The sequence below is a fragment of the Myxocyprinus asiaticus genome, chromosome 39 (genome assembly GCF_019703515.2).
Source record: "Myxocyprinus asiaticus isolate MX2 ecotype Aquarium Trade chromosome 39, UBuf_Myxa_2, whole genome shotgun sequence".
NCBI classification, from domain to species: Eukaryota; Metazoa; Chordata; class Actinopteri; order Cypriniformes; family Catostomidae; genus Myxocyprinus; species Myxocyprinus asiaticus.
In genome coordinates, this window is record NC_059382.1 from 34,198,732 (window position 1) to 34,225,711 (window position 26,980).

General features: G+C 43.7%; 1 protein-coding gene across 3 annotated transcripts in view; it reads right to left on the reverse strand.

The window, feature by feature from the left end:
• Positions 1-26,980, reverse strand: part of prcp (prolylcarboxypeptidase (angiotensinase C)) — a 52,877-nt gene that overhangs the window by 8,549 nt on the left and 17,348 nt on the right. For 2 of the 3 annotated variants that reach the window (XM_051679644.1, XM_051679642.1), the window contains exon 6: positions 26,588-26,760. In XM_051679644.1, the coding sequence (XP_051535604.1) occupies positions 26,588-26,760 (173 nt within the window). Of the gene's footprint in view, positions 1-18,797; positions 20,197-26,587; positions 26,761-26,980 lie in introns of those variants that run through there. The other variant, XM_051679643.1, reaches the window with a different exon arrangement.

Here is a 26,980-nt window from a genome sequence, read left to right on the forward strand (position 1 = left end):
AATTAACTTCAGGACCAAAATGGTTCAAAATTTACTCTGAATGTGTGAATGAAAAAGCTTCTAGCTACGCAAGCACAGTTTCAAACAACATTGTGTTCTGAACAGTGTCAAATCGCAATACATGATGCATCTCAAGCGTGCGTCACATTCTCATCATAGGGACACTATAGTTGGTTGCAAGTAGCATTAACTGTCTTTGTCTATTGTTTGTTTTTTCAGGTAAACTACTGGCATGGCATGCACCAGTTTGAAGAGAATTTTGCTAAGCAGGTTAAAGTTAAAATAAAGTTAATAATTTAATAGTTTTTTGTTCCACATAAGAAAGCTGAAAATCACTCAGGGTTAAGGTAAGTGAATAATGACAGAATTGTAATTTTTGGATGAACTACTCATCTGTTAAAAGACAGAAAACATCTAAAAAGATAGGGAATGTTGTGTCTTAGTTTGGATGTGGTTGAGTTATCATGGAGGTTGTTGCTAAGGTTTCTTTCTGAGATGGTGGTCTGTGCTTGAGGTAAGTTACACGCATGTCTGAGCAGAGATTTATACTAGATCAAGACAAAAACTTCAGTGGCTGTGCAAAGCAACTTCTTTCTACCTTTCAGACAGGATTAGGCTTTCACATTCATCTCCGGCAACAGATTTCCCACTCTTAAGCCTTCAATACCCCCTTCACTCAGTCACGCACTTAATCACATTACATTTGTCATTAAAAAGCGTCCTCTTTGCACCTGCTGTCTAAACTGCTTTAACCAAGCATAGGGGTTTGCATACATTATCAGATTTGAGGGGAAAAGAAAACTACTTAAAAGTTAACCATCTGAACTTTTGCAAAGTCCACAAAGACTGAATAATCAAATTTGTTAGAAATAAGCTAGTTACCAACAAAGAAAAAAAAAGAAAAAAAAAAAAAAAGAGATGCTGTACCTAAAGGGATAGTTCACCAATACAGAAAATTCTGTCATCATTTATTCACCCTCATGTTGTTCTAAACCACTATGAATTTCTTTCCATGGAACAAAAAAAGAGATGTTTAGCAGAATGTCGATGCCTCTCTTTTCCATACAATGAAAATGAATAGTGGCAGACCTTGTCATGCAGAAAAAGAGTCAAATAAAATAATTTTATGCTGTTATTCACAAAAATTCTTCCCAGCCACAGTAGCTATCAAATCTTATTTCCACTTCTGCATATTCAAACTTTCCCCATCACAGTTGGTCACAAGACGAACGAACAACGAATTGTGTTTGGCATCACTGACGTGTCAGATTGCAAGCCCTTTTGACATCTAATCACATGCAAGATATATTTTACAGATACTATAATACATTTTTTATTAGTTAAAATGCCATTTCTTGAGGTCAGCAATGGTATTGCTACTAGTGAAAATGCTAATTTTTTTATATCAGTAATTACATTTGCTCTAATAAAAACTTTAATTCTTGACATCAAAAATTTAATTTAAACTAGTAAAAAACATAATTCTTGATATCTGTAACTACATTTTTACTAGCAGAATTTCACAATTATCTGTCATTCACTCCTGTTCTAAAAACAATTACAGATATCTATTATTTCTTACTAGTTCAAAATCCAAATACACATCAGCTATGTACTCATTATTAGTAAAAATTCTAATTTTTTATATCAATAATTACTTTGTTAGGTCCGTGAACTTTTGCGTCCATTCATTTTTCCTTTTCAAACCCGAAAATTAAAAACTAAAAATGTGGTTCCTTCAATGGTTTTAACACTAGTAAATAGAATAAGCATACTCATTTTCTGTTGACCATTTTCTTTTTAAAAAGAAATAAAGAGAAAGGGAAAACGGCTCGTTTTGTTTTGTTTTTTTCATTGCTTAAAAAATTAGTTTACGGCTTGAATATTTGATTCGCACATGTGGGCGGCACTGAAACGCTCCTTTCATATGATTGGTCAACCCGCCCTGTCTTCTGTACTGCCTTAATCCTGTCAGCCACAATTAGAGTTGGGACCGCTTTGCAAATTTGTCTAAATTTTAATTCAATATTGTCCCGAACCACAAATCACTGTAAACTTTGCATACCCTATGTAGTAGAAACTTGTTGCTGGCCACATTGGTCCTCTTGGGAGGTGTTGCATGAGAGATCGCATGATGTTGGAAGATGCGTGAGAGATCGCAAGCCATATCAATAGGCTATATGCTGACTGGGAGCTGGTCTCACTGATATATAATATAGAACTGGATTGCTCATGACGTCATAACAGTGAAGCCACTGCGCCACCATATTGCTATGCCCAAACATTCCAATGTCCCTATTGACTTAATAGGAAATCATCTAATTTCAGCAAGTAAACATTAGTCATTCAATCACCAATTTTATATCTGAAATCTGCATGTACATCCCTACAACGCAAATGTCCTACACATGTAATTATTTATTTATTTCAAGTCAGGATTTGTCCTGTTTCTTGAAAGCTGTGCGAGTTATATATATCTGTATCAAACAGTATCCACCTCTAACAAACTTTAGTGGTGAACAGATCAGCTGAATGTAAACAAGTTCACTGAAACTGAGGTAAGATACAAACAGACATTTTCAGACTTATTTATTGTGAACATCGAAGTGTTTTTTCAGAGTTACTTGTTTTTCTGTTTTCATCAAAAAGTGCCTTGTTCTTGCGGTCACTTGAGCACACGCTCTCTCTCCCTCTATCACATGCGCAGCGAGCACGCAGAGAACGAGGGAGACATGCAAAGCAAAGCTGGTAAAAATTAAACTTTTACGCTAAGTTTAAATGGCAAACAAACATGTATTTATGACATGTCATGTACGATTACAGAGAGCACTTCAATATGTAAACAAGCAAATCCCGGACATTTAATGCGATTTAGAAATCCCGATCTGACTTTCGGGGATAAGGACATATTGTCACTCTAAACAAGCAGATATTACAGCTTTTCCTACTTACATTACAACTTGTGGACAGTTTTGCCACTTCCTTTGGTGATTGTTGTGCTGCACTGATAGACTGAACACTGGGGCAAGTGAATGCTCTGACATTGCGATCCGCGTATATCTTCTCCCTCGCAGAGGTGGGTAGTAACACGCTACATTTACTACAAACATTTCCTTGAGTAACTTTTTGAAAAAAAAAAATTACTTTTAGAGTAGGTTTAAAAGTGGGTACTTTTTACTCTCACTCAAGTAAATTTCTAATGACATTTTTTTACTTTTACTTCTTTACAATGGGTGGTGTTCCTGTCGTTACATTACTGGATTTAATTTTAATTCATGTGTAATTTATTGAGAGATTATGGAATGGGACTTTTACAACAGCGGAAGTTCAAACAGCTGCGCGCGCTGAGCCGCTGTCACAGACTGTCACTCAATCACTGCTGCAGCATCAAGCTCTTAAAAGTGAAACAATTTCTTCGCTCTGCACAGTGAAAAAAAAGAATAGTTTCCTCATGCAATGCCTTCATTTAACACCAAGACAAGCTGATATTTCAAGATTAAAATCACAGCTCCAATTTAAGGCAGCACGCTGAGGTAAGTTTTGGCTCTAATCCTAATTTAGCTTTTCTGTGTAATGAGATGGTCATTTTCAGGGTGATAATGTAACTGGGCTCTTATGACACCAGTTTTTAAGTGTACATTTTTAAATCAGTGCAGCAATATATCAGTGCACTTTCTCCCGCGTCCCGCATGTCACGAGCAGTGTTTACGCATTTACCCCACACCCTCGCGGGTGTACCGGAAACTATAGCAGCTACTTCAGATTAACTGTATAAATCCATGTAAACATCCAAATTAAGTGTAAATCACTGCCATTCGCGTGATCGACAACTGGAGCGCAAACAGACGGCATTTCTGCGCATGCACATGGAGGTGCGCGGGGCGCGAGGCAATCGTATGGCGAAGAGAGACTGGCTGTGTCCACAATCATTCACTCATTCACTATTTCCTATATCGTGAATGGCAGTTATTGCACTATATCTCAGCAGTAAGTGAACGAAATGAGTGAATTTGGACGCTGACTATACACTGAGTGTCAGAGCTCTGGGGCTGTCACAGAAACAACGTCACATATGAAATTTTAAAATACTTGGGCCTTACTTGTTATTCTTATTAAATAATATATTAATTCAATAAATCTTCATTATTAGTCATTCTGTCATTTTTAATATATACTGTGTGCTAATATAAAGTGTAAACACATTTTATCAAATAAAGAGTACATTTTAAAATGTATCTATATTTTGTCTCTCTATATGTTATGTTATTTTAATCAAATAATGATTTGTCAAAAAGTAATTTACTACATTCAGCATGAAATAAAACATTGCAGGAGTGAAGGAAGCAGTAAACTCCCAGCTCGTACATCTTCCCCGTGGTGGTTTGTGGGCAATTACCATTGTCAAGTGTACGTCAAATGTACACTCGAAATTAGAGTGCACTGTCAGTAATAATGAGTGAACAAAAGTAGGGAACGAGTGGCTCACTCAGAATTCAGACACTCCTACAAAATGGCAGACACCCGAAATAGTGCACTATATAGTGGATAGGGGGCGGTTTCAGACACAGCAAGTGTTCCACGACTGGGGTTGGTGCCCTACGCACTAGGCTGCGTATATGCATTCAAAGAGTGGTGGTACTGCTGTACAGAACTAATGATCTAAATAGTTACGACACTGAAAACTGTAACTACACTGAAATAAGAATCCACACAGGACTTTAAAAGCTATGAAATAGCGAAAGAAGGCATTAAGCATGATCTTGCTTTGGTTTATATTTCAGCATTATATATAATGTCATTGTGGGACGTTTTCACTGTAATAATTACTAGAAATGTTTCCAAACCTCTCTTATTGACAAATTCATCCAGATCTGACAAGAGCCCTTAAAGGGATAGTTCACCCAAATATTACAATTCTCATTATTTACTCACCCTCATGCCACCCCAGATGTGTATGACTTTCTTTCATCTGCTGAACTCAAATGAAGATTTTTAGAAGAATTTCTCAGCTCTGTAGGTCCATACAATGCAAATGAACAGGTGGCAACATTTTAAAGCTAAAAAAAAATCAAATAAGTCAGCATAAAAGTAATCCATAAGACTCCAGTGGTTAAATCAGTATCTTCAGGAGCGATGTGATAGGTGTGGATGAGAAACAGATCACTTTCACATTCTTCTTGTGTTTTTGGTGATTCACATACATCTCTGCATATCGCCCCCTGCTGTCTAGCAAAAAATGACAAATATTGATCTGTTTCTCACCCACACCTATCATATATTTCTTTTATGCTGCCTTTATGTGCTTTTTGGAGCATAACAATTTTGGCCTACAGATCTAAAATATTCTTTTAAAAATCTTATAAATGATAAGAGAATTTTCATTTTTGGGTAAACTATCTCTTTAAAGTGATAGCTCAGCCATAATTTAATATTCTGTCATCATTTCATAAATGTTGTTCCAAACCAGTGTGATGGTTTGTATTATGAGGAACACAAAATATGTTAGACAGAATGTTAGGGACTGACAGTCTCGGTCACCATTCACTTTCAAAATATGAAAGAAAAAAAAAAATAAAACACATTCACTGAAAGTAAATAGTGACCAAGGCTAACATTCTGTCTACAATCTCCTTATTGAGTTGCATGGAAGAAAGAAAGTTATACGGGTTTGGAAGAACATGATGGTGAATGATGACAGAATTTCCATTAATAATAATAATAATTCTGTAATACATGTTAAATGTGTATTATGTAATGGAATATAAGGGAGTCGACGTCCATTATGTCATTTGTGATAGTAACGAGTTACTCACTACTTCAGTACTCTTTTAATTGGATACTTTCTTACTCTTACTCAAGTAATAATTTATGTTAGTACTTTAACTTCTACTTGAGTAATTTTTTTTAAGTAATTGTACTTTTACTTGAGTACAGTTTTTGGCTACTCTACCCACCTCTGCTCCCTCGTAACGAATATTATCCATTACGAGCAAATAAAAAAATGAAACATGATTGTCACTAGAGGGCAAAATGCAACTGTCATATCCGCAGGTCAGAGATGGTGAAACGGGGTGTTTTCGCCTGTCAGTCATTGATGCTCTATGAGAGTTTGGGCATACCAAGATGGCCGCTCGAACACTTCCGGAGGCTTCACCTCCTGCAGGTAGTTTACCATTGCGTCAGCAATCCAGTTCTATATCTATATCTATATATTGCAGAAATTAAAGGAATGTTCCAGGTTAAAAGTTAATCTCAATCGACAGCATTTGTGGCATAATATTGATTACCACAAAAATGTATTTAGACTCATTCCTTCTTTTCTTTAAAAAAGCAAAAATTGAGGTTACAGTGAGGCACTTACAATGGAATTTAATGTGAAAGGAAGTGAACATTCCTTTAACGTTGCACTTTTATTTATAGAGATAGGGTGACCAGACGTTCCAATAACCGGGACAGTCCAGATTTTACATGCCGTGTCCCACGTCCCAACGGACTTACAGTTAGGATGCCTTTAGTCCGAATAGTCTTATCTATAGTTTGGTTGATTTAAATATGCATTTTAAATTGACATCTCTGTTTCGTGCTTTTCCTAACATGCTGCTATCTCTATGCCAAGGAAATAACTGCAATCGGACCATTTGAAAAGCACATTCTGAAAAAGTCATGTGTATGTCCATGTGTGCGCTTTTCAAATTGTCCGATCGCACAGTTATTTCCTTTTTAAAGCTGCACATTGAGTTAAAACAAGAATTTTAACTTTGCCAGTAGTGTTTGGTTGACAGGTAGAACCACAAAATTGTTTTATTTATATATATATATATACACACACACACAGCACTGTGCAAAAGTTTTAGGCACTTGTAAAACATGTTGCATAGTGAGGATGTCTTCAAAAATAATAGTTATTAGCCATAAATGGTTTTTATTTATCAATTAATATCATACAAAGTCCAGTAAACATAAAAAAAGCTAAATCAATATTAAGTGTGACCACATTTGCCTTCAAAACATCACCAATTCTCCTAGGTACACCTGAACACAGTTTTTCTTGGATGTTGGTAGATAGGATGGTCAAAGCTTCTTGGAGAATTCACCACAGTCCTTCTATCTGTTTGGTCTTAATTGCTTCTGTCTCTTCATGTAATCCCAGACTGACTCGTTGTTCAGTGGGGGCCATGCCATCTGTTGTAGGGCTCCCTGTTCTTCTATTCTATTTGCAAAAGGAATGTTTGGGAGTCTAAAATGTATATTTCCTATTGACACACTAAAGCTGAAGATATAAAAAACCATCTTAAGACAAATGTTTGTGTGCCTAAGACTTTTGCACAGTACTGTATATATATATATATATATATATATATATATATATATCACACACATACACACACACACATATACATATCGAAGAGTCCAATGTTGCTCCAAAAGAGAGAACTTCCAGTCGGCACTCTTACCCAATTCCTATTCTGTCACTAAACAATGAAAAATAATTCTTGAATTCCCCATTTGTTGCCACATAACGATCTGAGACAACTTTCCCATTTAACAATGCTGTTATTCTCAAGGCTTCTTCCCACCCATGCACACACACACACACACACACTAACACAAACACAAAAACCAGTCAAGCTCAATGTTCATGGACATAGTAACATGCTTGTTAGAATTTTATGGCCACTCACATCCATGTTCATGATACCTAAACATAAATTTAGCATATGCCTTTTTTAGCATATGCTTTTATCCAAAGCATCTGAACTCTTTTATATAGCCTACGTTTATCAATGGGACACGGATACACAGGTATTACAAAATCATACAATGTTATTAAATAGGCAACACCTCGCAGAGCACCAATTATTTGCCCAGCAACAAGTTTCTACTACATATGGTATGCACAGTGAGTGGTGGTTCAGGACAATATTTAATTAAAATTTAGACAAATTTGCAGAGCGGTCCCGACTCTAATTGTGGCTGACAGGATTAAGGCAGTACAGAAGATGGGGCAGGTTGACCAACCAGGTAAAAGGGCCGTTTCAGTGCCGCCCACATATGCGAATCAAATATTCAAGCCATAAACTAATTTTTTAAACAATGAAAAAAAAAAAAAAAAAAAAAAAGAGTCTTTTGCCCTTTCTCTTTATTTTTTTTATTTTTTATTTTTTAAAGAAAATGAAATGGTCAACTGAAAATTAGTACACAGACTTTTACTTGTAAGAAGTACATAGCTGATATGTATATTTGAAATTTAAACAGTAAAAAATTTATGGATATTTTGAAATAGCTTTTTTAAAAGGGATAGTCCACCCAAAAATGAAAATTCTCACATCATTTACTCACCTCATGCCATTCCAGTTGTGTATGACTTTCTTTCTTCAGCAGAACACAAATGAAGGTTTTTAGAAAAATATCTCAGCTCTGTAGGCCCATACAATGCAAGTGAATGCTGATCAGACCTTTGTAGCTCCAAAACTCACATAAAGGAAACATAAAAGTAATCCATGACTTAAGTGTTTAAACCCATATCTTCAGAAGCAATATAATAGGTTTGGGTGAGAAACAGAACGTCATGGTTACTGGTGTAACCTCCGTTCCCTGATGGAGGGAACGAGACGTTGGTGTCGATGTAGTGACACTAGGGGTCACTCTTGGGAGCCCGAGACACCTCTGGTCTTTGATAAAAGGCCAATGAAAATTGGCGAGTGGTATTTGCATGCCACTCCCCCGAACATACGGGTATAAAAGGAGCTGGTATGCAACCACTCATTCAGGTTTTACGCTGAGGAGCCGATATAAGGTCCGGCCATTTCAGCGGGTAGTTCAGCGTTGTGGCAGGAGGGACCAACGTCTCGTTCCCTCCATCAGGGAACGGAGGTTACACCAGTAACCATGACGTTCCCTATCTGTCACTCACTCGACGTTGGTGTCGATGTAGTGACACTAGGGGTCCCTATACAAAACGCCACAAGGCTGAACTGTGTTACGTGAACTGGCGGTGTGTGGTGGGCAGACTTGCTGTGTGCCTCATAGCCAGCGCACCAGGTCGACATGTAACCTCCCCCAACACAGTTATGAGTGTCGAACGGCCCTACTTGGGGACAAGTCGACTACCCAAAGATAGAGACGGGCTTAACCCAGTCGTGGCCTCTTTTCCCCTTCTCTTTTTCCACTCCCTAAAAAAGAAGGGGGATTATCCGACTGGGCCGCCAGGTCTAGTCGGGGGTGTCCCTCCCAAGGGGAGGACACTGCGGAGACCACACCTCGCCCCAAGAGGGGGGATATTTAAGTGGAAGAATACATCACATGGTCTTTCCAACCATGTGGAGAGCCTTCAAGGTAGATCCTGCCCAATGGGGGAGGAGGTACTACAACATAGAGACTGGGGCAGAGGGGCTCTGCCCAAGGAAGACGCCGTTTGCCAGCAGGGAAACGAGCTAGCGGAAGATATAGATCGCATGGGGTTAGCCTTACAGGGAACCGCCACATGCGGAGCACCTACCCCAGCACCGGGCTCTTAGATAGCACGTGTACTGGGCCGGCAGTGAGTCTCTCCGAAGACTCGACTGCCACAGGGCTCGGAGGAAATCAACCAGGGAACAACTTTTGTGAACACTACTGGGAATTAACAGCGCACGTCTTCAGCTCAAAAGGAGGTGGGAGGCGCTATGTGCAAGCGATACACCCGGCCGGCTATCCCGGGCTTATCCGCTTGTGTTGCGTGCCACTACCTGGGACGAAACCGGTTCCACCCGGAGGTTGTAGAACCTTGCAAAGGTGTTGGGTGTTGCCCAGCCCGCTGCTCTACAAATGTCTGTTAGAGAGGCACCTCTGGCCAGAGCCCAAGAAGCCGCTACACCCCTGGTAGAATGGGCCCGTAGCCCTACCGGGGGCGGCATGTCTTGGGCGAGATATGCCATAGATATGGCATCAACAAGCCAGTGGGCGATCCTCTGCTTGGAGACAGCGCTTCCTTTCCGCTGTGCACCGAAGCAGACAAAGAGCTGCTCAGAGAGTCTAAAGCTCTGCGTGCGATCCAAATAGATGCGCAAAGCACGCACCGGACACAGCAACGCCAGGGCTGGGTCTGCCTCCTCCTGGGGCAGCGCTTGCAGGTTCACCACCTGGTCCCTAAAAGGAGTGGTGGGAACCTTGGGCACATAGCCCGGTCGGGGTCTCAGGATCACGTGAGAATAACCCGGACCGAACTCTAGGCACGTTTCGCTGATAGAGAACGCTTGCAGGTCACCTACCCTCTTGATGGAAGTGAGCGCAGTCAGGAGGGCAGTCTTCAGGGAGAGTGCCTTCAGCTCGACTGACTGCAAAGGCTCAAAGGGGGCTCTCTGTAGGCCCTGAAGAACTACGGAGAGGTCCCATGAGGGAACGAAGAGCGGTCTGGAGGGATTCAGCCTCCTAGCGCCTCTTAGGAACCTGATGATCAGATCGTGCTTCCCTAAGGACTTACCCTCAACTGCGTCGTGGTGTGCTGCTATGGCAGCAACGTACACCTTCAAGGTGGAAGGGGACAGCCTCCCTTCCAACCTCTCCTGCAGGAAGGAAAGCACTGATCCGACTGCGCATCTCTGGGGGTCTTCGTGTCGAGAAGAACACCACTTAGCGAACAGAGACCACTTCAAGGCATACAGGCGCCTCGTAGAGGGGGCCCTAGCCTGAGTGATCGTGTCTACCACCGCAGGTGGTAGGCCACCTAGGTCTTCCGCGTCCCGTCCAGGGGCCAGACATGGAGATTCCAGAGGTCTGGGCGCGGGTGCCAGAGGGTGCCCCGTCCCTGAGAAAGAAGGTCCTTCCTCAGGGGAATTTGCCAGGGGGAGCTGTCGCGAGGAGCGTGAGGTCCGAGAACCATGTCTGGGTGGGCCAGTAGGGCGCTACCAGGATGACCTGCTCTTCGTCCTCCCTGACCTTGCACAGTGTCTGTGCAAGTAGGCTCACTGGGGGAAATGCGTATTTGCGAATGCCAGGGGGCCAGCTGTGTGCCAATGCGTCTATGCCGAGAGGAGCCTCGGTGAGGGCGTACCAGAGCGGGCAGTGGGAGGATTCTTGGGAGGCGAACAGGTCCACCTGAGCCCGACCAAATCGACTCCAAATCAGCTGGACCACCTGGGGGTGGAGTCTCCACTCTCCCCTGCGGGGAACCTGCCGTGACAGCGCGTCCGCTGTAACGTTGAGGTTGCCCGGGATATGAGTGGCTCGCAGCGACTTGAGGTGCTGCTGACTCCGGAGGAGGAGACGGCGGGCGAGTTGTGACATACAGCGGGAGCGCAGACCGCCTTGGCGGTTGACATATGCTACCGCTGCCGTGCTGTCTGTCCGAACTAGCACGTGCTTGCCCTGGATCAACGGCCGGAACCTCCGCAGGGCGAGCAGAATTGCCAGTAACTCGAGGCAGTTGATGTGCCAACGCAGCCGCGGACCCGTCCAGAGGCCGGTGGCTGCGTGCCCGTTGCAAACAGCGCCCCAGCCCGTCTTGGAGGCGTCTGTCGTGACCACGATGCGCCTGGAGACCAGTTCTAGAGGAACACCTGCTCGTAGAAACGAGAGGTCGGTCCAAGGGCTGAAAAGACGGTGACAGACCGGTGTAATGGCCACGCGGTGTGTCCCGTGGCGCCATGCCCGTCTCGGGACTCGAGTCTGGAGCCAGTGCTGAAGCGGCCTCATATGCATCAACCCGAGCGGGGTGGCCACCGCCGAGGATGCCATATGCCCCAGGAGCCTCTGAAAAAGTTTCAGTGGAACCGCTGTTTTCTGTTTGAACGCCTTCAAACAGGCCAGCACCGACTGGGCGCGCTCGTTCGTAAGGCGCGCCGTCAGAGAGACTGAGTCCAACTCCAAACCGAGAAAAGAGATGCTCTGAACCGGGAGGAGCTTGCTCTTTTCCCAGTTGACCCGAAGCCCTAGTCGGCTGAGGTGCGAGAGCACCAGGTCCCTGTGTGCGCATAACACGTCTCGAGAGTGAGCTAAGATTAGCCAGTCGTCGAGATAATTGAGAATGCGAATGCCTACCTCCCTTAACGGGGCAAGGGCAGCCTCTGCGATCTTCGTAAAGACCCGAGGAGACAGGGACAGGCCGAAAGGGAGGACTTTGTACTGATACGCCCGACCCTCGAACGCGAACCGCAGGAAGGGTCTGTGTCGAGGAAGGATCGAGACGTGAAAGTACGCGTCCTTCAGGTCTACCGCCGCGAACCAATCCTGATGCCGGACGCTCGCTAAAATGCGTCTTTGCGTCAGCATCTTGAACGGGAGTCTGTGTAAAGCCCGGTTCAGTACTCGCAGGTCCAAGATTGGCCGCAACCCACCGCCTTTCTTCGGTACGATGAAGTAGGGGCTGTAAAACCCTTTCTTCAGCTCGGCTGGAGGGACAGGTTCTATCGCGCCCTTTCGTAGGAGGGTAGCGATTTCCGCGCGCAGAGTAACAGCGTTTTCGCCCTTGACGAAGGTGAAGTGAGTACCGCTGAACCTGGGCGGGCGCCTGGCGAACTGAATCGCGTAGCCGAGTCGGACGGTCCGGATCAACCACCGCGACGGATTGGGAAGTGCAAGCCATGCGTCCAAATTCCGTGCGAGGGGAACCAAGGGGACAACGTCGTCGGACGTACCGGCAGGTGGGGCCTCGCGGCGGGGCGGAGCGCGAGGTGCCACAGCACGTCGTGGCCGTGCTGAGTCTAGGGACATCGAAGCACTTACCTGGCTCCTTGTGACCACCCCCGGAACAGCCTGGGACGGGGGAGGAAGAGGCCTGTCCTCGCGACCCGTGGAGGCTGTCACATCGGGGGTGGATTTGTGCCACAGCTGGGCGCTCAGGGGCGAAAAGGGCACCGCTGGAGCGCCAATCCTGCAAGATAAAGCCCGTGGACGGTAGTCGTGGTGACGACTGTACACAGCGGGTATGTGACCCAGGGAGGAAGGAAGCCGCTCTTTTGTTGAACTGTTGGGTACCGCAGCCACTTGGGCGTACGGCGAAATCAAACGAAAAGGCAACAAAAGATTTTCCACCCGGCCCTCCACCGGGGGATGGAGTGGTCTTTCTACCAGCTCCAGGTGAGTGGGTTCCCTCGTCCCTGGGTTGTCCGTCTCAGGGGCGCCTCGAAGACCTCCGTGGGTTCTTCGGTGCCGGCTGAGAGACGGGTGGCGTCGGCTTCCTGCGGTGGGCTCCACGCCGGGGCCGGGCCGGAGGGGCGGGCTGCGGCGGAGCCGGTGCAGTCACCGCAGGGGGACGCCCTTGGCGACGATCAGACGGGGTGCGGGGTCTTGAGCCGCGCCGGGGCAGGATGTGCCGGATTGCCTCCGTCTGCTGCTTTACCGTCGAGAACTGCTGGGCAAAGTCCTCAACGATGTCGCCAAATAGGCCTGCCTGGGAAATGGGGGCACCAATGAACCGTGTCTTGTCGGCCTCGCCCATCTCGACCAGGTTGAGCCACAGGTGGCGCTCCTGGACCACTAGTGTGGCCATCGTCCGCCCAAGAGACCACGCTGTGACCTTCGTCGCCCGGAGGGCGAGGTCGGTCGCCGAGCGCAGTTCCTGCATCAAATCTGGGGCGGAACTACCCTCATGCAGTTCTTTCAGTGCCTTGGCTTGGTGGACCTGCAGGAGAGCCATGGCGTGCAGGGCAGAGGCGGCTTGTCCAGCAGCGCTGTAGGCCTTGGCCGTCAGGGACGACGTGAGCCTACAGGGCTTGGAGGGGAGCTTAGGGCGTCCACGCCAGGTGGCGGCGCTCTGCGGGCATAAGTGCACTGCGAGCGCCTTATCCACCGGGGGAATCGCCGTATAGCCCCTGGCCGCCCCGCCATCGAGGGTAGTGAGAGCGGGGGAACTGCGGAGCCGGGTTCGGGCAGTAAAAGGTGCCTCCCACGACTTCGTCAGCTCCTCATGCACCTCCGGGAAGAATGGCACTGGAGCGGGGCGCGGCCGGTCTGAGCGGCGCCGCGAGCCCAGAAACCAATCATCAAGCCGCGAGGGTTCAGAGGAGAGCGGAGGGTTCCACTCTAGCCCGACGCTCGCGGCCGCCCGGGAAAGCATGTCAGTCATTTCGGCGTCGGCCTGTAACTGGGCGACCGTCCCCGAAGGGGGAAGCCCAGCTGAGGCTTCTGCGTCCGACTGGACAAGCCCGCTCTCCGACGCTGCGCTCGAAAGCTCATCATCTTCGCGGGCCTCGAACGAGAAGCCAGACTCGCCGTGCGACGAGCCGGCGAACTCATCCGGAAGCCCGATTGGGGCAGACGAGCGTGCTGGGGAATGGGAGGTCCGCGGGGGGGAACCCGGCGGAGGCGATCCCATTGAGGTCCCCAAATCGCCCCCAGCGCCAGCCGCGCTGACCTCAAACCCGTAGGTAGGAGGACCAAGGCGGGGAGCCACTGGGGTGGCTTGCTTTCTTACAAAAGCAAGCCGCGACCGCAACGTTGCCATGGTCATGTTCTCACAGTGAGAACATGAGCCATTCATAAACGCTGCCTCCGTGTGGGTCGCGCCCAGACACGAAAGACAGCGATCATGACCATCCGAAGTTGAGAGAAATCGACCGCAACCAGGAATAACACACGAACGGAAAGGCATCTTTAAAAAGACGCGTCTTTAAAAAGACGTTCCGTGTGTGCGCTCTTTTAGAGAAATATATACTCTTTTAGAGGGGAGAAATGCTCTTTCAGAAAATATACTCTCTAGTTTTTCTGCCGAAGCGCCCAGGGGCGTTCTCTGCAGTGCACCAGTGCAGAGGAGGGAGAAGCCGCTGAAATGCACCGTCAGATCCAGCAGAGGTGAATGAACAGTGCTATTCAGCTCGATGAGCATGACCGTTCGGCTCCGAAGAGAAAATCTGAATGAGTGGTTGCATACCAGCTCCTTTTATACCCGTATGTTCGGGGGAGTGGCATGCAAATACCACTCGCCAATTTTCATTGGCCTTTTATCAAAGACCAGAGGTGTCTCGGGCTCCCAAGAGTGACCCCTAGTGTCACTACATCGACACCAACGTCGAGTGAGTGACAGATAGGGAACAATATTTAAGTCCTTTTTTTACTCTTAATCTCCACTTTAACTTTCGCTTTTAGATGTGAAAGTGAAACTAAACTGTCTAGCACCACAAGTGATTTTCAGATGTAAAAATGAACGTGCAGATTTAAAGTAAAAAAGGACTTAAATTTTGATCTGTTTCTCACCCACACCCATTATATTGCTTTTGAAGATATAGATTTAACCACTTGAGTCTTAAGGATTACTTCTATATTTCCTTTGTTATTTTTGGAGCTACAAAATCACCATTCACTTGCATTGTGAGGAACTGCTAAAAATCTTTGTTTGTGTTTAGCTGAAGAAAGAAAGTCATACACATATGGGATGGAATGAGGGTGAGTAAATGGTGAAAGAATTTTCATTTTTGGGTGAACTATCCCTTTCAAACTTGAATATAGCGCAAGAGTAATATGGATTACTTTTATTAGGGCCCATGCACTGAAAGTGCGGAGACCCTATTGTTCTTCTAAGGATTATTATTATTATTAGGGCCCAAGCATTGAAAATCTGGAGACCCTATTGTTCTTCTAAGGATTATTAGGGCCCAAGCACTGAAAGCGTGAGGCCCTATTGTTCTTCTAAGGATTTTTCTTTATTAGGGCCCAAGCACAGGAGGTGCTAAAGCCCTATTGTTTTTGGAATGTTTTTTTTACAATTATTATTAGGGCCCGAGCACCAAAGGTGCTAAAGCCCTATTGTTTTTGGAATGTTTTTTCACAATTATTATTATTAGGGCCCAAGCACTGAAAGTGCGAGGCCCTATTGTTCTTCTAAAGATTATTATTATTATTAGGGCCCAAGCACTGAAAGTGTGAAGACCCTATTTTTCTTCTAAGGATTATTAGGGCCCAAGCACTAAAAGTGAGGAGTTATGTATATGAAGGTACGTTATGTTTATGAAGTATTTGTAACCACGTTCTTCAGTTAACTATAGTTCTCATTTCATGTGTTAAGCATCTCCAGTTCTTGAGTTTGAGTTTCTGTTTAATCTGATCTGTGTATGTTTTGATTGCCGATCCAGCGCTGGAATGCGTTATTTTGAATTTATGATAAATGTTTGTTCTGGCTGTTATCCATGTCGTTTAGTGTCAGCAGTTTTTTTCTGCAGCTCGTGCTCTTTTCCAGGAAATAGAAAAGTGAAATATGTCCCCCATTGTGATTACCTTATCGGCCGTATTGTTTGTGTGTATGTAGAGCGCGTTTTGTCTTTATCTCTCTCTTTCTTAATCGCTGTCACAATTCACTGTTGTTTGCCTTGTGTTTTGCCCTGTCATCTGTTCCCCCTGGACTACACTTTCCATAATCCCCTGCCCTGATCACTTCCAGCTGTTCCCTGATGTTCTCACCTGTGTGTCATTTACCTTGTTTATCCCTGTATATATATTGCCCTGATGTCTATGTAACCTTTGTCAGTTGTTATATGTATATGTGTTTTGACCTTCTGTTTATTGACAAGTTCCAATCGTTGATGTTTCTTTTGTTCCTGTGTTTTCCCCTCGTGGATGTTTTCTTTGTTCCTGTGTTTACCCCGTTATTCTATACTTTGTTTATTTTATTAAATACTGTTTCGCCGCACCTAGATCCAGCTCCCGTGACTTCCTTCCTAACATTACAGAACAACTGACCACATAAAATGGATCTAGTGGCATACTTCACGTAACTGAGGTAGGCGAACTTATCTATAAGGGAGTACTCTCATTTCTTCTCCACCATTGCTGTCCACACAGGATTTGATGATGAAACCCTGAAATCCATTTACAGAATCGGACTCCCAACACGCCGGTGGAGGAAATTGCCGGAGACTACACGTGGGAGGCATATGTAAGGCTAATCTTAGAGACACTCGCTTCAGAGGATTCCTCCTCTCTCAATCCCGGTTCCGGTTACCGAGTCTTCCACGCCTGAGTCTGCTCCACTCCATGTCACAGCCACGCCTGAGTCTGCTCCATGCCATGTCACAGTCACGCCTCAGCCTGCTCCATGCCATGTCACAGCCACGCCTCAGCCTGTTCCATGCCATGTCACAGCCACGCCTCAGCCTGCTCCATGCCATGTCACAGCCACGGCCTCCGCCTGCTCCATGCCATGTCACAGCCACGGCCTCCGCCTGCTCCATGCCATGTCACAGCCACGGCCTCCGCCTGCTCCATGCCATGTCACAGCCACGCCTCAGCCTGCTCCATGCCATGTCACAGCCACGCCTCAGCCTGCTCCATGCCATGTCACAGCCACGCCTCAGCCTGCTCCATGCCATGTCACAGCCACGCCTCAGCCTGCTCCATGCCATGTCACAGCCACGCCTCAGCCTGCTCCATGCCATGTCACAGCCAAACCTCAGCCTGCTCCATGCCATGTCACAGCCACGTCTGAATCTGCTCCCCGCCACATCACAATCAAATCTGAGTCCGCTCCACATCATGTCACATCCACATCTGAGTCAGCTCCACGCCATGTTGCAGTCCAGCCTTCTGCGACTCACTGCTTCAAGCATTCCGCGGCCCCTGTCTCGAAGTTGAATTATTCGCCACTGATATCAGTGCGTGGGTCTTCGTGGCCCTTTCCCCACAAACTGTCAGAACCCACGCATGCCACGGCCAATGAGCCAATGCCCATGCCTGCCACGGCCAACAAGCCAACGCCCACTCCTGACCCTGTTTCAGCCCTGTGGCCGTCAACCAGACCCCCTGATCCAGTCTCTACCCTGAGGTGGTCTTCTGGGTCTCCTGGCCGTCCACCTGATCTGCTCTGGTATTCTTGGTCCCATGACCATCCGCCTGATCTACACTGGTCTACTGAGTCTCATGGTCGTCCGCCTGATCTGCTCTGGTCTTCTGGGTCTCCTGGCCATCCGCTTGATATGCCCTGGTCTCCCTGGTCTTCTGGCCCTTCAACTGGTCCACTCTGGTCTCTTTGGTCTCCGGCTTCATCTTGGCCCTTCCTCCCTTACCAGCCTTCCTTGGGAGCCGCCCATTAGTGGGGGGGCTATGTCACAATTCACTGTTGTTTGCCTTGTGTTTTGCCCTGTCATCTGTTCCCCCTGGTTACTTCCCATAATCCCCTGCCCTGATCACTTCCAGCTGTTCCCTATTGTTCTCACCTGTGTGTCATTTACCTCGTTTATCCCTGTATATATATTGCCCTGATGTCTATGTAACCTTTGTCAGTTGTTATATGTATATGTGTTTTGACCTTCTGTTTATTGACCAGTTCCAATCGTTGATGTTTCCTTTGTTCCTGTGTTTTCCCCTCATGGATGTTTTCTTTGTTCCTGTGTTTACCCCGTTATTCTGTACTTTGTTTATTTTATTAAATACTGTTTCGCCGCACCTAGATCCAGCTCCCGTGACTTCATTCCTAACGTTACAATTGCCCTCATGTGTGGGGTAACCAGATGATCTGATTGTTAATGTGCAGCGCTGACACGCAGTGTGTTTCATTCCTATATAAACTGAGTGTTTCATGGCTCTTTTGTGCCATGGGGGTTCGTGAGCTGTGCCATCTTGGTCACCGGTGCTCTTGCGCAAATTCCCGGAGCGGATTTTCCCACAAATTTTCTAAAAAATCTACGCAGTGTTGATATGGCAACAAGTAAACAAATGAAGTTTCGTCTTACCAGTGTGTGTGGAAACGTTTAAACCACGTGTGTGACAACTAACCCCACGTTAGTTTGTGCCCCGTGCTCCCCTAGGCTAATCTGAAAATGGCAATATATGCTGAACATTTGTATGCTGAAAGTAAGTGCTCATACATGATTTACTGATATAAAAATGTCAATTATATACAGTAAATATATGCAAAATACAGAATATGACAATATGATAAAAATGACCATTTTCATATATGTATCATATTTTTTTAAACACTTGTGGAATTTAAATGTGTACATAAATGCTCAAATATATAAACTCTAATTGTAGTTGTTCGCAGTGGCGATTTCTCAGGGCCAGCAAAGCCTTCTCTGCTGGCATAACATGCCTAATAACCCCTAACCCTAAAGACAATGTAATAATGGCAACAGGCCTAATTATTGAATCCTCATTTGTGTTTTAAACATACAGATTTATTGTACGTCTATTTTAAACTTAGATAAGTTTTATTTCATTCTCTGAGGCAGAAAATTATAATACAAAAATAACTAAGGATCTTTCAATGCCCACAGCTTTCACTTAAATGTATGATATTTTTGTGCATTTTTTATTTTATTTTTCGTTGCTAACTGCATATTTAGTTATTATGCACTAAAATATTTACATGTAATTGCATTTAAAATGTTATCAGCACAATTACAGAGGTATATAATGATGATTTGTGAGTTTTCACTGCAAAACAACCCACAAAAAATGCAGCAAATTGCATTGCAAAATTTGAAAAAAGCAGCAGCAAATTCAGCCATTTTGTAATCCCAGCTAGCCAAATTATGTGGCCACTTCCTAACTACACCGCAATTTGATGACCAAACTTTAGTTGTGGCAATGTAACTGATTACGTTGCGACAACTGGAAAAGTTCAATTCCTGTATTCATTGGCATAACATAACTTTGGAATGGTTCCAGTCCGTCATGACGACGCTGTGGCAAGGTTGTGGATCAGTAGTGTCACGGGGGGAAGACAAAGGACCCAAAAGCAGAGATGACGGTTCAGTGGTTTTATTAACAAAGTTCTTGATGTCAAGATAAGGCGCACCTGGCGCAGGCTGCAGAAGGCTGAAATCCAGCGAGCCACAATGGGCTAGTGAAGGGTGTGTTCATATGATAAGTGTGTGCTTTGTGGAAGTCAGGAACAATCTGAAGAGAGACAGTTGAAGCTGGTGTGGTGCGAAGCAAAGCCCAGATGATATAGTCCCCGAAACGCGGGCACAGACCGAGGAATCCTCCTCCACATGAACTGGGCACAGAACTGGTGAGGGCGACGGCAAAAAGGAAGGTAACTGCACCTCTACAGAGGGCCAACCAACAGACACACGAGCATGCTCCAACTACACAAGAGAGCACAGTTAACATGACAGTTAACAATAAACGGGCAAATAATGAGGTGACACACAAGGAATAAGTAGGGAGTGCAAAATCAGAGTGAAGCAGATGGTATCGGGTGAGTAAATCATTGCTGTGATCAGCATCTCCCCGAGATCGATCACAGTTCCCATGGAAACGCTGATCGCGTGCTGGCTCCACCTGTGAGACACGAGGGAGAGAGAAAAACAAACAACAGCATGAGCCGGCACAAATGCCGGAACCATGACAAATAGTTTTGTTGGTAACCAGTTGGTATGTTATGCTTTGAATAATTATTCTATTGGCGAATATGCAGTATTCTAACCTCATTTATGTCCTCATTTGCCCAACATTAATTTAGAGGCTATTTAAACAGTTGTGCGTATGAATAACGAATGCAGACTCAAAGTTAATGTACTTCATTTATTTTGACAGTGAACAGAGAAAAATGCAACAGTAAAATAATTTGAAACCTATTGCTACAGAATTACAACAGAATTTCAAGCCTAAATTACTTCTGTGCTCATATTAAAATCTACTTAGACAATCTTAACACCTAATGCTTTGAATTACATATGTTAATTTAATTTAAAGCCATTTTAAGGATAAATGAAAATGTAAATGGAATCATTACAATATAATCTTTAGATCTTTAATTAATTAATTATATTAAATTATTGCAAAAATGTTAAATTAAATCAGCAAGCAAAAAAATGTACAATTACAATTAAAAATAGATAGATTCTCTGAATATAGATTTTTAAATATCGAATGGTGTTGCCATGGCAATTCACTAAATTAATGGCTAATGTAAGGAAACAGGAAGTGTCTCAAATCTTCTGCATGCATTGTGTGATTTAGATCAAAATAGAGTTGTATGTTTTTCTTGGGGGCTAATCACATGGATGTGGCTAATGTGGGTCACAGTCATAGTGCCAGCAACTGGCAGCAGGAAGTGTGGCACTTACAACAGACTTTGAAATAGTCCTCTTACTTTTACCCAAATTGCTTCAAAATTGTTTAGACACTGCTAATGGAAAATTTTGAAGGGATGCATGATAGCTTTAATAGTGTTGTCATGGTTCAATTACATGAATTTGTAGTCAAACTGGAATGGTCGCATATATCTATTACACATTGTAGTTTAGATTAATGTTGAGTTGTTGCGGTGTTTATCATGCATTGTTTTCCAATGCTTGCAGCGATATTTATTTTTATTATTATTATTTTCAAGGTTTTTTAGGGTACATAACGTGTGAAAACTCTTGAAAATTTTCATCAGAGTCGCTGGCCATTGTTAGGGCTTGGCAAAGTTGAGGGGGGGTCATGCAGGACCACCTAAAACATGGGCCTGTTCGTGGGGCTCTGTAGCACATCCCTTTTGAGCTACAGTCACCAATCTTTGTACACATGTAGATCTCATCAAGCCTGACAACTTTCGTGCTGACAGTCATAAGCTCTGCCCAAAAGGAAGTTGGCCATTTTGGATTGTTTGTGAAATGCATGCTCTGGAATTTGATATACTCCTCAGAGGGATTTCATGTTACAGGTACCTTGTCATGCCAAGACATTGACGATGCTAAATTGCAAAGGGATTTTTGATATATCGAATGGTGTTGCCACGGTGAAGCGATAAAATAACGTCAAAAAAATGGAATAAGGAAATGTCTCATATCTTCTGCGTGCAGAAAATTAATAACATCAAAATTGAGCCAAATGTTTGTCCTTGCAGGCTGATCATATTGATGTGACTATTGTGGGTCATGGTCGTAACGCCACCAACTGGCGGAAGTGTCACTTTTAACAGACTTTGAAATATCCCTATTATGTTAACCTGTTTTGCTTAAAAAAAAATTAGAATCATGTCAAAACAGTGCAGATGTAAAATTCTGAAGGGATTCTTGATATCTTAAATACTGTTGCCATGGCAGTGCATTAAATGTCATCATTCCTTTTTGTGCATATTCACATGTTTTGAGGTATTTGGCATGCTTGGATTTTAAAGTTTATTGATAATAAACATACTTCTTAATTTTTATATAAATAAAATAAAAATATCAACTGAAATGTAAAAATACTAAACCCAGGCTGTCTAACCCAGTGTGTTTACCAGGAAATGACCAACAGAGGGCATCCAAGCTCCAGTGTTGAATGATTCCCAAAATAACACTGAGGAGATTTTTCTTGTTGTCTCTAGAAGGGATCCCTCTTTCGTACGTCATATGAAGTATGTGTAACTACGTTCTTCAGTTATTTAAATTTCTCATTTCGTGTGTTAAACATCTCCACTTCTTGAGTTGGAGCTTCTGTTTCTGATCTGTGTATGTTTTGATTGCCGATCTGGCACTGGAATGTGTTATTTAGAATTTATGATAAATGTTTGTTCTGGCTGTTATGAGTCGTTTAGTGTCAGCAGTTTTTTCTGCAGCTCACACTCTTTTCCAGGAAACAGAAAAGTGAAATATGTCCCCCATTGTGATTGCCTTCTCGGCCATATTATTTGTGTGTATGTAGAGCGTGTGTTTTGTCTTTATCTCTCTCTCTCTCTCTCTCTTAATCACTCTCAGGTGAGCTGATTGTTAATGTGCAGCGCTGGCACCCAGTGTTTCCTTCCTATATAAACTGAGTGTTTCATGGCTGGGTTGTGCAATGGGTGTTCGTGAGCTGTGCCATCTTGATCACCGATGTTCTCATGCAAATTCCCACTGCTGAAACGGAGAGTTTGTGGTTGTCACTGTCTGAACTTCGGAGGTTGCTGGGTTTATCTATCTATTTTTCAAATATAGAACGGTCAATGAATGTGTCTGTGTTTCCGCTACTATCATTTCCCCGCATCTTTTATTGCATTTTATTTTTAAAATGTAACGCCCATCCACTGACATACAGTGGCAGACGTATTCATTGTGGGTCATAGTGCCACCAACTGGCAACAGGAAGTGTGGCACTTACAACAGACTTTGAAAAAGTTCTCTTACATTTACCCCAATTGCTTAAATTGTTTAAACACTGCTGATGGAAAATTTTGTGAAGTTGTAGTCAAACTGGAATGGTGGCATATATCTATTACTCATTGTAAGATTAGGGTCCAAGTTTACATTAATGTTGTGTTGTTGCTGTGTCCATCATGCATTGTTTTCCAAAAGCCACCGAGTGGAAATGGACCTACGGTGCTTGGGCCCGTCATCGCTGCTTGCAGCTATATTTATTATTATTATTATTATTATTATTATTCTTTTCAAGGTTTCCGGTACTTTTGGGGTACATAACATGCATGAAAACTCTTGAAAGTTTGCACACACATCAGGGTCGTTGGCCATTAAGGCTTGGCAAAGTACAGGGGAGCTCTGTAGCACCACCTAGAAGATGGGCATGTTCGGGGGCTCTGTAGCACATCCCCTTTGAGCTACCACCACCAATCTTTGTACACATATAGATCTCATCAAGCCGGACAACTTTTATGCTTACAGTCATAAGCTCTGCCCAACAGGAAGTTGGCCATTCTGGATTGTTTGAAAAATGCATGCTCTGAAATTTGAAATCCTCCTCCTAAGGATTTCATGTTACAGGTACCAAATGTGGGCGACATCATGCCAAAACATTGACGATGCTAAATTGTGAAAGGGTATTTTATATATCGAAAGGTGTTCCCATGGTGACGTGATAAAATAACGTAAAAAAATTGGAATAAGGAAGTGTCTTATATCTTCGTGCATGGTGTGCACATCAAAATTGAGCCAAATGTTTGTCCTTGTGGTCTGATCACATTAATGTGGCTATTATGGGTCACGGTTGGCGGAATGAAGTGTGTCACTTTTAACAGACTTTGAAATATCCCTCTTATGTTTACCTGAATTGCTTCAAAACATTTTAGAATAATGTCAAGACAGTGCAGATTTAAAATTCTGAAGGGATTCTTGATATCTTACACAGTGTTGCCATGGCAACACATTAAATGTCATTATTCCTTTTTATGTTATTCACATGTTTTGAAGGTACTTGGCATGCTTGAATTTTCATGATATTTTGCACACACATCAGAGATGTTGGCCATTAGGCCTGGGCAAAAGTTAACACATGGGCGTGGCTGGGGAGCTCTGTAGCGCCCCCTTTTGACAAAAGTGGTGGGGGCAGTTTCTTCTATGGTCACCAAACTTGCTACATATATTGTTCTCATCAAGCCAGACAACTTTCAAAATTACAGTCATTAATTCCACCCAACGGGAAGTCGGCTGTTTTGAATTGAATGTGCATTTTTTGAAAATTGCAGACCCTGGACTTTTGAATACTCCAAGGTGATTCATGTGACTGGCACCAAACATAGGCAATATTATGCCAATACATTGAAGATGCTAAATTGCGAATGGATTTTTGATAATTTGAACAGTGTATCCATGGCGAGGCAATAAATTAAGGGCAAAAATGTGAAACAGGAAGTTCCTTATAACTTCTGTGTGCATTGTGTGATTTTGATGTAAATTCAGCTGTATGTATGGTAATGGAGAATGATCACATTGATGCAGCTTTGAAACAGACTTTGAAATAGCCCTCTTGTGTTTACATGAATTGCTTCAAAATACTTTAGAATAATGTTAAGACACTGTTGATGTAAATTTGTAAAGGAAAAATTTAAATCATAAATACTGTTGCCATGGCAACGCATTAATTGTTTTTATTCCTTTCTTCCTTTATTTAGGTATTTTTGAGGCAATTGGCATGTTTAAAATTTTGCACACACATCAGAGTCGTCAGCCACTAGGGCTGGGCAAATGTTTCGGGGGGGGAGTGGGGGGGGCTCTGCAGCACCCTGTGACAAGGAGTAGGGCATGGCCGGGCTGTGTGGACATACGCCTGGCACTGAATCGTCCTAATCAGCCGGGAGGGGGATAAGGACAAGCCGGAGACACCAGTGAGAGAGAGAGAGAACGAGAGGGATGAACGTGACTGTGTGTGTGCATCTATGTTTAGTTTTACTGGTTAAATTTGAGTTTGAAATTAAAGTTCTGTTGATTGTTCACACTGGTTCCCACTTCCTCCTTGGTAAGGAAGGCAGAGTCTGCTACACACCCCCTTTAAAACGGGCGTGTAAGGCGGCCTCTGTAGCACCCCCATTTTCACCTACAGTCACCACACTTGGTACACATATAGTTCTCACCAAGCCAGACAACTTTAATAATTATAGTCATTAGCTTCGCCCAGCAGGAAGTCGGCCATTTTGGAATTTCTGAAAATCGCAAGCTCTGAACTTTTAAATACTTAGTGGATTCATGTGACTGGCACCATATTTGAGGCACTTGGCATACTTAAAATTTCATGAAATTTTGCACACATCAGAGTAGCTGGCCATTAGTTCTGGGCAAAAGTTCATGCATGGGAGGGTGGGGCTCTGTAGCAGTCTCTTTAAAATGGGTGTGTAAAACGGCCTGTGTAGCACCCCCATTTTCACCTACAGTCACCAAAATTGGTACATATATAGTTCTCATCAAGCCGGACAACTTTCATTATTATAGTCATTAGGTCTGCCCAACAGGAAGTCGGCCATTTTGTTTTGTTTTTTATATTGCAGTCTATGAACTTTTAAATACTCTTCCAAGGTGATTCAAGAGACTGTCACCAAATTTAGACAACATTATGCCAAGTCATTGAAGATGCTAAATTGCGAACAGATTTTGATATATCGAATGGTGTTGCCATGGCAAGGCATTAAATTAATGGCAAAAAATTGGAAACAGGAGTGTGTCTCATATCTTCTTTGTGCAATGTTTGATTTAGATCAAAATTGACATTTATGTTTAGTCTTGAGGGCTAATCACATGAATTTGACTATTTTGGGTCATGGTCATAGCACCACCACCTGGCAGCAGGAAGTGTAGCTCTTAAAACAGACTTTAAAACAGTCCTCTTATATTTACCCAAATTGCTTCAAAATAGTTTAGAATAATGTCAAATGCATGTGTCCACCTTGCATTGTTTTCTGAAAGTCACCGGGTGGCCAAGTTGTGCTTGGGCCCATCATCGTTGCTTGCAGCTATATTTATATTTGTTGGTGCTTTTTTTGACCTTTTCGGTGCTGGACAGACCCTAGTCACTGTCTGCCTTTATTGTATTGACAAGACCATCATCAACGTTCTTCAAATTATATCCTTTGTGTTACAAAGAAGAAATAAAGTCACATGGGTTTGGAATGACATGAGGGTGAGTAAATGATGACAGCATTTTCAAACTGGGTGAACTATTCCTTTGAATAACAACTTGTTGTTTAAAGCTTGGCAAATGATTAAACTCTTTCATAAAGTCTGTTATTTTCTTGCTCTACGCATTAGGGCTCTTTATATTCATTCTCCTCTGCTTTGTTCGACAGATTCGATTAATGAAAACACCAGTCCTAACCATAAACACGTTTTCTATCCAGACAACCCTCTGACTGAAACGGAAGAAAAACTGAACAAAAGCTTAATGGTGAGGGTGACACAAAACTAAGCCTTTATAAAAATTAATGAAGCTATTTGCATGCTAGTACCCAATATAGTAATTATTCAGTGCCATGGTATATATCAAAGCGAGTACATCGTACCTTAACAGGCCAGGCTGGGAGTGGCTGGAGGAAGCTGGCTTCATATGGATAATCCACCATGGCTAAGTTCACCCAAGTTTCCTGAAGCCAAGCCTTGAATCCGTATACCTCCTCTAGAGTCTTTAAAGGAGCACAGAGCCCAAACTCCTGAGACAGCCACTGCAGACCCTCAACTGCAAAATAACAACTGATCACATAAGTCCAGAAAAATACATCACCTGATGTTTAACAAGGAAAACATAACCTTATTTAAAAGATCTTTCAGATAGTGTCAGTAAACAGTCAACAGAGTCAGTTATAAAGTGCAGAGTTTATACAACAAGCACTTTTGAATTAACTGAATTTGTCAGATTAGCCAAATCTTTGAAAGATATTTAAAGTTTTGTTTTAGGC